The following is a 12,407-nucleotide window of genomic DNA, read 5'->3' as shown; positions in this document are numbered from 1 at the left end:
GGTCTGGTAGAGCTGTCTTCAGGGGCCCCTGATATTTGGGTTAGGGGAGCAGAACAAGGCTGTCCCTGGGGTGCGGAACCCTCATAACTCCCTATCCTTGACTATCTGGGGAGCAAGCAGATGATCATCAGGGACAGTATAGGGGTACCTGGGACAAGAAATGATTGGCACTTGACCCCCTTATTTCTTAACTATATTCTTCCTATATATAATTCTCTCATTTTACAAATGATAATAAATTCCCCAAAAGCCAAATGTTTTGTCAGGGTCACATTGCAAATTAGTTCTGCAGTACTAGAACTGAGATCTCTTACTTTCTCCCAGCTGAGTATCCTATCATTTACCCCAAGCTCATTTTATCCCATAGTTCTGGCTGCCAACGTCACATCACTGATTTCTTCCTCTCTTACAACTTCTCAATATTTTCTACAGATATTGAAGCCAAATATATCCAGAATTAAAGTTAATCCTACGTGGCACAATGGATAGGGTCTTTGGCTTGGAGTCAAGAAAACTTGAGTTCAAATCTTTCCTCATTGAAAGACTTACTAGTTTTGTGATCCTAGGCAAGTCACTTAATTGATCTGCCTCAGTTTCCTCATCTGTAAAATGGGGATGATAATAGCACCTCCCTCTCTAGGTTGTTGGTCAAGTGAGACAATAATTAAAAGTGCTTGGCAGAGAGCCTGGCACATAGTAAGATCTCTGTAAATGTTAGCTATTATTATTATTATCGTACTTTGCAAACCTTAAAAATTCTGTAGAAATGCTAATTATTGTTACTAGGAAAAAATGGGAATGAATATGATTAAGAAGCACACTAGAAGCACTAGAACACAGTAGCTGCTTATTGATACTTATTTTTCTCCTTTCTTTCTTAGAATTTGGGTCCCTGTTCTTCTTTCTAAGATTCCTGCTTAGACTATCCTTTAAATCTTTTCTTTCTCTGCACTGGAATGTCTGAAATTCCTTGAAAAAGGACATTTCAAGGGCTGAATAACATACCTAGAGAATTTTGGACCACTTGTAGAATACAAATTCTTGAAAACTTTAGCACACCTACTTTAATCTCATTAGTGCAAACTAAGCTACTGGGCAGGAAAAGGAAAAAAAAATAATTGGGCAATAAAGATATCTCCAAGGCTAGTGCCCTAATTGGAACTGGAAAAAGATTAGTACTTGGTTCTCAGTTACTCATACCATTGCCAAAGGCTGAGTTGCCAGTTTGCCAAAACTGAGATAGCATCTCTAACTAGTTTTTACTGGTCATCATTGGTAAACCATAGCGGGTTGAGTAAATTTCATCTCACATGTTAGATGCTAAACTCATTCTGTTGCTCTTGGATTTTACTCTAGAAACATCCACAGAATGTTGCAATAAATTGCAAGTGCGTCATTGTTCAGAAAATCCCAAAGGGATGATCAGCCTCTCAAAATTCACTCAATAGCATAGCAAGAGCATTAGGAGAAATGGTCTAACAATTCCTGACATTTGACCTATTCTTCCAGGATCCAGCAATTCTGGATCTAAACCATGAAATTAGAATTGAAGTATCAGGAAGAGGATTAAGTCAGAGGACCTAAAAATTGCCCATAGAGACAAGCCAAAGCTAACTCTAAGATTTCCAGGGACCGGGCTTTCTCTTTGACTAACAACTCTACTAACATAATGAGTTACCAACACCAACCCCCTAGTTCCATTAATTTGCATTTTCAGCCATGTTTGTAGCTTAGCCTAGTAGGGAATTTTAGCTTTATCAAAAAGTATCTCTATTGGCAATACTGAGGGAGGAGAGTTGCTGATTCTAAAGAATTTGAGCTTTTGGAGGGCTTTGAAGAATTGCTCAACAATTACATCCAGTGATGCAAAACATTTTAGGGCAATATTGAAATGAGGGAAGAAAGTACCCCTTGTCCTTGACCTTTCATCTGGGAGACTATTGGGGGAGTGCAGAGTCAGGATGGATAAGATAAAAACCTCTAGACACAATCAGAAGCAATATTGTAAATCATATACCTAAAAATGGGAAGGAACAGGACGTAATTTGGGAGATTATCTGGTCCAGTTCCTGGTCTTTTTGGAAGATTTTAGACCAATCGCCTTGATAAAGTCACAAAAAGCCAAGTTCTTTGTATGCAAAGAGTAGTTTGACTTCAATCTGGCATTAGAACAGGAATGTCTAATGGAAGAAGTCAATGTACTTGCCAGGTGTTTTTCCTGAGAGCCTGGGAGAGGTGTGTGACCCAGCCCACATTCAACTTAGAGGCCACTCCTGACCCTGGGGGGTTAAATTGGTACAAGGGAGGATTGTTGGCCATCAGGAGTGGGGAGGGGGAGGACGTGGACTGCAAGTCAACAAAGGCTCATTTGAATATGCAGGACTGGGTGTGGGATGGAGGGGGTGAGATAATTGCAGTTTCAGGTGTGCTGAAAGGCAGGGGGCCAGAGGTCGAGTGCCTGAAGCTGCTGAAGAGGATAGTTATCTCCTAATTATTACCACTCATGAATGTTTGATTCCATTTAGAAAATGGTTTGATTGTTGTTGTGTTTTTCCCCCCTCAAAGTAGGAAAAAGGCCAGGTTAGGTCTATCCAAACTGTGTGGGTGGTGTTCACTAATTGCCTGGGCTGGACTTTCTTTTGCCAATTAGGTTGCTGCTTTAGACCTGCCCTTTTATAACTTGATTGTTATACCAGGTAACTTAATTTTGTATAACCCCTTTCATAGTAAGTGGAGCTACTTTCAACACAAACTCCACCTTGGCACCCTATTCTCCTCAGGCGGGTGCTTTCGAAAGAAAGCCTGAAATCATGATCAGATATTGACTTTGGTGGAAATGCATCCATAGACTCCTTCTCCCTAAAGGGAAATCCTGTCAGTACAAATGCCTTATTAAAGATTGTCTTTGCTTTGACAATGAGGTGGAAGCTTGAAAAGGGACTCATTCAGGCAAGAACCATCACTCTGACACATTAGGTCTGTTTGTTATTGCAGTTCAGCCACCTGAGGACTCCTTCTGTGGTGTAGATTCATAAAATCCTTTGGCAGGAGATTTGGGGGAGGAGAGAGGACAGGGGTCAGATATGTGATTTTATCAATGGAGGGAACTTCCTTTCATCAGCGATGAAGAGCAACAACTTAGTTTCATGAGTTCCTAGCAGCTCTGAAGTTTCCACAAGATCATGTAGTGTAACTTTCTTATTTGACAAGAGGCTTAGGAACAAGGTACTTATGTCACAGAATCATGGCATTTTATAGTTAGCCAAGAATCTCAAAGACATTTAGTCTAACCAGAATGCCAATGCTCATGTGTTCATAACAGCCCCCCAAATGATCTGACTTAATCAGTCAATGAGCATTTTAAAATCCAGCCACATGCTAAAGATACAAAACAAAAAATGATACTAATGGGGATGTGAAACTGTGTTCCCTTTGATCTGTAAAATTAATCACTCTGAAATTGTGTCCCCTTTTGATCTGCAAAAGGAGAGAGATTGGAGTCTCCCTGACTCCAGAGAGTCTATGAGAAAGTATATCCTCCTGGCTGGGCTTTTCTCAGGCAAATCACCCTGCTGATCTTTTGGAGATGCAGACCCTTTTCAGGAAATTCCAAATTCTAGGACCCTTCAAAGTGATTTCCATTCAATTGGAGATCTAGGCCTGGGGACTTTGGCTTTCTTTTCAACCTGAAACCTGAGCCTCTAGATTCCCTATTAAAGGGCAATTTTAAACTCACTTTTTTGTAGAATGTCCAAAGTAGCATGCTTTGCCTTGTTGGCATAGCTGCCGGGACTCCTGCCCAGTGTGAAGATATTCTTCTTAATGCCAGCCTCCATTTCTCTAATAGGATTTTGCCACTAGGAAGTCGGTCTCCTAGCAAAGCTGATTTCTCATCCAACAATAAACTTCCATTTTTGCCCCTTAATATTTCGGGTTCATGAATTCTTTCACAAAGGACCTGCCCACAACTCTCTGACTGCCACTAGAACCCCATCAATACCCTCATTTCCTACAAAAAGCTTACATTCCATTGGGAAAAGACATGTACATCATCATCATATCTAGCATTTATATAACACCAACTATGTGCAGTAACTTTCCAGTTACTATTATCTCATTTGATCCTCATAACAATCTAGGGAGGTTGGTGCTGTTGTTATTCTTATTTTACAGATGAGACAAGTGAAGCAGACAGAGGTTAAGTCCTTTGCCCAGAGTCACACAGCTAGTGACTGAAGCTGGATTTTACCTCGCTACTTCCTTATTCTAAGCTCTTTTTTTCACTGTACCACTTAACTGCGTCAATCCTCTGTCTTCTTTCCCTCTGCCCTCTTCTCCTCCTCTTTTCTTTCAGTCTCTCTCTCTTGTTTCTCTCTCTGTCTTTCTCTTTCTCTGTCTCTCACACAATAACGAGAAAATAAAAGGTAGAGAGCACTAACTAGGGGTTATTAGGATATTAGGAAAAGCATAACACATGTATCTTGAGCTTAGTTTTGAAGGAAAAATAGTTATTTTATGATATGGTGGTGATGATAAAATATATTTCAGACTTGGATGTGTAAAGATAGAGAAGAGAAGTATCAATGAAGAACAATAAGAAGGCTAGCCTGGATTATATAAATTACATATTGTAGAGTTATGAATGATAAATCAGGGAAATGAGGTTGAGTTCAGGCAGTAAACAGCTTTAAATGCCAAACAAAGGTGTTTAAATTTGACTCTACAAATAATAGACAATTATTGGAGTTCATTGAATGGGGAGTTACATAGGAATATCATCTTAGCAGCTGTGTGAAGGTTTGGAGAAATAATTAGAAAGCTATTTCAGTAGGCCAGATCAGAGACAATGAAAGCCTGAGCTGGTGGCTATATGAGTAGAGAAGAGACACATGGGATGAATATTGTGGCAATATAAAAATGACGAGACTTTCTAAATCCTAGGCTACATGAAGTGAGAAAAGCAGGAAGTATGAAACATAATTCCATAACTGGGAAACGTGGGTTACTGAAAGGATGTGGGTATCCCTTGAAAGAAATAGTAAGGGTCAGTAATGGAGTGAATTTGTATGAAGAGTAATTCTATTTTTGGTATGTTGAATTTGAATTTCCTATGGAATATCTGTTGGAATCTAATAGGCTGATAAAACCTATATGAGTTTCTTCTAGCCAATATAAACTTTTAAGTTTTCTGAGAAATTTCTGAATTTTATATATCCATAGGAACTTTAATGCTACTGAAAGACATGGTTTAAATAACCTGAGGAAATCAAGTTCTCTTACATATTAAGAGCTTCCTTCACATCCTTTCCCCCCAAAATTGATCAGTCCCAAACTTGTGGAACAGATATTCAAGTGTGCTCTGGTTTATAGGTTTTGGTCAAAAGTAATCATTTTATGGATTCATAGACTATTAAATCTGGAAGAGACCTCAGAGATAATTTAGTCCAATTCCTTTATTGCGTTAACACAGACACTGAAATTCAAGGGAGGAGAAATAACTTGGCTAAGGTTACCATTTAGTAAAAAATCACCATTTAGTTAAAAGTGTTTGAGCCCTGAGAAAGCATAGTAATTCATTCAGTGATAAGGAAGTTAAAGACTAATCATGGAATGTATTCCCTAGAGGACACAGGTAGAACCTGAATATGGAAATAATGAAGATATAATTCTCTTAGTTATCTTTGGTGATCTAAGGACACTTATTAAAATTGTAAGCTCCTTGAGGGCAAGCATTAATTTTTGGCCTTTCTTTGTATCCCAGCCACCAAATATAGTATTTTCCTCATAGTAGACCAATTGACTGACATCTCTGTGCTTGAATTTGCCCATGTAATTAGTATTATTAGACTAGATCAAAGAACTTCAGAGTCAGGCATAGAGAAAGTTGTTCTTTAAAGACTTTATATTATCCATTCTTTTATCTCTGTCTCTGCTTAAGGTCACATCTTTAAAGTTGGAAGAGATCTCAGAGATCCCTAGTCAAACCCATAGCTGAAAAAAAAAGATTCCCCTTTACTATATCCTCACCAAATGATCATCCAATCTTTACTTAAAGAGAGTATATGACTTCCTGAGGCATCCCTTTACACTTTCTGATAGTCCTTGTTCTTAGGAACTTTTTCCTTATGGTAAACTTATATTCAGTAGCTATGGGGCACAATGGATAGAATATCAGGTTTGAAGTCAACAAGGCTCCTCTTCATGAGTTCAAATCTGTATCAGACTAGCTATGTGACTCTAGGCAAATCACTTACCCTGTCTTAGTTTCCTTATCAGTAACACGAGTTGGAAGATGGAAACCCAGTATCTTTGCCTCCCAAATGAGGTCATAAAGAAAAAGACTCAAATGAAAAACTAAGCTGAACAATCAACTTTCTAGATTACATTTATAACTTTCTTTCAAAAACTTTGCTTTCCAGTAAACTGGACTATTTTCTAATTCCTGTGTATGACATGCCATTTCCCACCTCTTTGCCTTTGCAGAGGCAGTTTCCCATGTCTGGCATGTTCTCCTTTCCTTGGAATCCTATGTTCTTTCATGGCTTAGTTCAGGTGCTGCCTCTTGCTTTGGACCTGTTCTTCTTCCCCCACTTATACTAATAATAAATTCTCTCTCCTCCTCTAAATTACTTGGTATTTATGTTGGATGTGTTTGTTATTTTATTTGTTCATTCAAAAATTTGTTTATGCTTATATGTATTTGTTATGTATATGTATTTGTTCCCCCTCCCTCCAGTATACTGTAAGTTTCTCTAGGGCAGAGACTGTTATATTGCTGTCTTTCTATCTCCCATGACTAGCACCACAGCTCCTGGTATATAATAGGTATATAGCAGCATTGATGTAGAGCCAGTAAGAAACTTAAAGGTATAATGTATACTCCATGAGGGTAGGACTTGTCTTTTGACTCTTTTTTGCAACCTTGGCACTTTGTATGGTGCTGAAATTTAGTGGGACCTTAATAAATATTTCTTTATTAATAGTCTATCATCTATAGAATGTACCAAAAGTCTTAGTAAAGTTTTTAAGATTTAATAGCTTAAATATAAGGGAAAAGGTGGGGGAGGGCAGCTAAATAGTGCAGTGAATGGAGCACTGGAAAAGTCAGGAGGACCTAAGTTCAAATCTGATCTTAGATGTAACACTTCCTAGCTGTGTGATTCTGGACAAGTCATTTAACTTATCCCCAAAATATCTCAATTATCCCAAAAAATAAAGAGAGGGAAAAATATGAGAGAAATATATATATATGAGGAAACCAAGGCCCACAGAGTCACATATCTTGTAAAAGGCAGAGCAAAGATGACAATTTGGGCTCCATAACTACAAGTTTGGTACTCTTTCTTCTGGATTAAATTTCTAAGGTAAGGTATGACCATATTATTCCACAACTGAGAAAACTTCAGTCCTTCCTTCCTTCCTTCCTTCCTTCCTTCCTTCCTTCCTTCCTTCCTTCCTTCCTTCCTTCCTTCCTTCCTTCCTTCCTTCCTTCCTTCCATCTTTCCTCCCTCCCTCTCTCCCTTCTTTTCTTCCTCCTTTGCTCCATCCTTTCTTCCCTTCCTTCTTTCCTTCCCTCCTCCCTTTCTTTCTTTCTTGCTTCCTTCCTTCCTTCCCTTCTTCCCTCTCTTCCCCTCTCTCTTCTTTTCTCCCTTTCATCAACTGAACTACTGTTTCTTACATTTGGTATCATACCTCTCCTCCATCTTAGGATTCTTATCTTTCTTCAAGATTCAGCTCAGGTATCACCTGAAAAGCCCTTCTTTCTCTTCCATCCACAGGTGTTAGTGTTTTCTTCCTCCTCAAATTTTCTTTTTTTTAGTCATTTGTTTACTTGCTATGTCCCCCTTACTGCCATCAGAAGAATGCAAACTCATTGAGGGTAAAAACTATTCCATTTTTATTTTTGAGTTCTTGTTATTTAGTACTATATTTTGTACATAGTAGTTGCACAATACATGCTTGTTAAATTGAACTTTTAGCACCTTAGTGACTGGTCCACTGTGAGAGCTCATTAACCCGATTACAACATCTTAATGACTATATTGTTTATCATTAATAACCCTAAATTGTGGGTAGTTGTTGGCTCATGATAATAATTAATTCAAATAATCCTATTAACAACACCCTAATAGTATGCATTGGAAGGATAGTAGTATGGACAGAGATTGGGAGTGGGGCTAACGGAGAGCTGCCAAAGATAATGTTATTGTCATGGGGCAAGAAGTTGTTCCTACAAGTCCCTAGTGAACACTCAGTTCAAATCAATTTAATTCAACATGACTATTAATTAAACACCTATGAGAGTCAATAAACATTTATTAAGTACCTATGTAGGTATTACTCTGTGTGATAATTTCACTGGCATATTTGGAGACATTGCTCTATTTTGAAATGACTAGCACTTAATATAGAAACCTTTCCCCTTTGCTACTGCCTTATATTTTATGTATCCTATGACTATTTCTGGGACTCTTTTGTGAGGAAATATAACAATATAAGACATTCACTCAAGGCCTTACAGTTTTGTTAGAGAAGTACACAGATAAACCAGGTAGGAAAGATAGTATTTGGACAAATGCTAAAAAAATGCTAACACAGTAGTTGCTGTTGGAGTACAGAGGAAGAAAAATTTGATTTGTTCTAGAGAAGCTAGGGAATACTATTCAGGGAATGTGACTCCAATTCCATCTTGCAGGATATAGGATTGAGCACCCTTTTCATCAAAACTCTGATACTCATTGCTAGGACAGAGACAGATTGTTTCATGTAGCTTTGAGGAACCTTTATGATATGCTTTCACCTACTTTTCAGCCTTTTTTTCCACATTATTCCCCTTCATGAACTCTATATTCCAGCCAATCTAGGATTCTAATTGTTCTCCAAACGTAATCTTGATATATTTGAAAAAGCTATTCCCTGGCTGAACAAGTTGTGCTTAGAAAAACCTGGAAAGACTTACATGAGTTGATGCAAAGTGAAATGTACTGTGTATAAATTTATAGCAATATTGTAATATAATCAGCTGTGAATGACTTAACTGTTCTCAATAACCCAACGATCCAAGAGATCCAGCATCTCCAGAGAAAGAACTGATGGTGTCTGACTACAGTTTAAAGCATACTTTTTTGCTTTCTTTATTTTTCTGAAGGTTTTTGTCTGTTTTCTTTCACAGTATGTTTATTTTGAAAATGTGTTGCATGATCGCATACATGTGTAACCTATGTCAAATTGCTTGTCTTCTCAATAAGGGAGGAAGGAAAAGAATTTGGAACTCAAAGTTTTAAAAACAAATGTTAAGAAATGTTTTTACATGTAACTGGGAAAAATATAAAAATAAAATCAAAACTAAAAAAAATACAAAAAAAAAAAATAAAAGAAAAGGCTATTTCCCATGTGTGGAATGGACTGCCTCTTCATTTCTGTTTCTTAGAATCCTTATCTTTCTATAAGACTTAACTCAGGTATCATGATTTCTCCACCTCTTCATTTCCCTTTGTCAGTGTTATTGTCAATTATTTTCTGTGATTTCTTGAATTTCTTCACCCTATATTTGTGTATGAATTATAAGTAATTGGCAGAATGCAGCCAGCCCGAGAGGCAGGATTCCACTGCACTGTTTACATATAGTATCTAAAAACGGTTTGAATGGAATCTTTTTTTTTTTTAAATTTTATAATTAGAACTTTTTTTTTGACAGTACATATGCATAGGTAATTTTTTGCATCATTATCCCTTGAACTCATATCTATTCTGAATTTCCCCTCCTTCCCTCCACCCCCTCCCCTAGATGGCAGGCAGTCTCATAGATGTTAAATGTGTTATAGTATACTCTAGATACAATATATGTGTGTAGAGCCAAATTTCTTGTTGCACAGGAAGAATTGGATTCAGAAGGTAAAAATAACCTGGGAAGAAAAACAAAAGTGCAAACAGTTTACACTCATTTCTCAGTGTTCCTTCTCTGGGTGTAGCCGATTCTGTCCATCAGTTGGAACTGTGAATGGAATCTGTTGGATATCCTTTAAGTAGCTCCTTCCCTCACTTCATTTCTCCTCTTCCTCCTTCGCAGGTTCTAAAAGGTGGGCAGGAAGCTCCTACCAAACCCAAAGGGCGTCCCAAGAAGAACTCCATCCCCACCTCAGAAGAGATTGAGGCTGAAGAGAAAATGAATAGTCAAGCTCAGAATCAGGATGTGCTAGAGCCCACTCAGGAACACAAGAAGCTGGAGCCTCCAGAGGAACCCAAGACGTCTGATCTCCCTACAGAGGCTCTTGAGTCTCCCAGTAGCCAGTCCCAGGAGCTGCCACCTCCCTCTTCTGAGACCGCATCATCAAGCTAAAATTTACTTTTCTTGGGAGGGGAGGGAGTGACTGAGGATGAGGAGAGGAGGCAGGGGGAAGTAAGGAGAAAAAACTCACCAAAGAACTCATACCTGATGTGCCTGGGGAGGAGAGAAGGCAGGCAAAGCCTTCCCCTCCTCCCAGAACGTTCTCACATCATCATCAGCATGCATGCACTTGAATGAACCCTTGTTTGTTTTAGGCCTTGCTCCTGTTGAAAGGGTGTGCTGCCACAGGGCTACCCAACTTGCCTAAAGGAAGAGAGCTCCTTGGGGATCTTATTGACACCATGGTTGTCATGGAGATGGTTGTGGTATTCTGGCTGGGTACAAGAAACCTAGCTATGGTGTAGGCTGTATCCTGGAACAAAGAGGGAGGACGCCATAGCTCTTTTCTCTATCAACTCCAGGGCAACCACCAATCAATGCAGAGTGATATGGAAGAACTGGGGCAGCTGCCCAATTTCCTTGGTGACCTAGCACTTATTTCTTGTAGGTTTTAAAAGAAAACATTTAAAATTTTTTTGTGGGGAGGGGGAAGGGCAGGGTGGGTCAGGGGATAAGGGAGTTATGAATTATTAGAGTTGTTTCTGAAGAAAGTTCCTGTTTGTTTGTTTGATGTGTGCCTTTGTACCAATTAAAGGGTGATAAGGTGACCCAAGAACATTTTCCTATAGCCTTGCTCCGGAGGGGATGCCATCCCCAACAGCTGCAACGCAGATGTGTTAAGATAACTTTTATTTTTTAATTAAAAAATAAATAATTGAATCGGATTGTGTGTTCATTGTCTTGGGGGATGGGGAGGAATTTGACAAGGAATTTCATATTCCCACATTCAGACCTGAGAGACCATTGTTTGAGAGTAAATGCAGGTCACTAGATAGAAGCTTGTTCAGAACAGGGCCTCTGTTCCAATGATCTTTTTATCTGCAGCACCTAGGACTGTTGTCGTCTTAGAGCAGGTGTTTAATATAGGTAGGTTTCACTGAATCAAATGTAGTGGACTCTAAACTGAGTGTAGGAGTCTAAAAAGTGTGCAATCTAGTTTCAGGAGGCCTGAGTATTCCCAAGCTCTACAGTGGGCCAGATTGATTGATGGGACATCATTAGCTCCTGGTCTAGTGGGAAACAATACCGTGATGTGTGATGGAAACATACAGTTGTGCAAAATCATTTTAGATTCTGAGGCACAGTCCCTTATCTTACTCAGCCCACTCTGGAAAGGCCTTTATCAACTTTGTTCTCTAAGTCCTCGAATCCCTGAATGTTGATACCAACATTTATCATTTTAGGGGTAGCTGGTGACAATGACTTACATCTAGGGGACAGGACCGGCATGTTCCTGAGTGTACCTTTCAATATCCTAGCATCTGACCTCCTGTTTCCAGTTCTTGGCTTCCAGTCCTTGTAATTAAAGCATCTTAAAATCATTGCAGGGGAACAGTTAAGCTCTCAGAGCTCTCTTCTCTCTTATTTTAAAAGTACCAAGATCTGGAGCTGGCTCTCCTTCCACTGAGTCGCCTGAACTACCTGGCTACTATCTTGTCCCAAATGGTAGAAAACTTCACTTTACTTCCTCAAATGGTAGAAAAGAAAGCATAGAATATTAATTAAAATTCATACAGTAGTTAGATCAAATGTGTGATCTTTGTCTCAAGGTCAAATCAATACATTAATAATAGTAATAGAAAACATTATACTCTCAAACCAACAAACATTTATTAATCAACTACTATATGCAAAACCAGGTGCTGGGATAAAATATAAAACACCTAATTAAAAAATTAAAAGAGCCAGAAGTGAGGCTCTATCTCACTGAATAGCTTTTATGGAATAAGATGAATGAGAATTTTGAATATTGGAAAGAATTGGAGGGGTTTCAGTTTACATTAATGTATTAGTGAATTTCAAGTCCATCAATTTATCAATCCACCAATTAATAAACATTTATTAAATGCCTACTATGTGCCAGCACTGTGCTAGGTTTTAGAGATATAAAAAGAAGCAAAAGTCAGTCCCTGCCTAAATGGAGCTCACAATCTAATGGAGGACATAACATGCAAAAAAT

The 12,407-nt window shown here is 38.6% G+C and overlaps 1 protein-coding gene across 2 annotated transcripts in view; it reads left to right on the top strand.

Moving 5' to 3' along the window:
* The window catches only part of BARX2 (BARX homeobox 2), an 81,017-nt gene extending 69,905 nt beyond the window's left edge, over positions 1-11,112 (top strand). For both annotated transcript variants that reach the window (XM_074303808.1, XM_074303809.1), the window contains exon 4: positions 10,070-11,112. In XM_074303808.1, coding sequence (XP_074159909.1) covers positions 10,070-10,339 — 270 coding nt within the window. In that variant the 3' untranslated portion in view covers positions 10,340-11,112. The remainder of the gene's footprint in view (positions 1-10,069) is intronic.
* The last annotated feature ends 1,295 nt before the right edge of the window (positions 11,113-12,407 follow it).

This window comes from Sminthopsis crassicaudata, chromosome 3 (assembly GCF_048593235.1).
Source record: "Sminthopsis crassicaudata isolate SCR6 chromosome 3, ASM4859323v1, whole genome shotgun sequence".
In the NCBI taxonomy this organism is placed as follows: Eukaryota; Metazoa; Chordata; class Mammalia; order Dasyuromorphia; family Dasyuridae; genus Sminthopsis; species Sminthopsis crassicaudata.
Note: the sequence above shows the minus strand (reverse complement) of the source record. Positions and strands in the feature narration are given on the sequence as shown.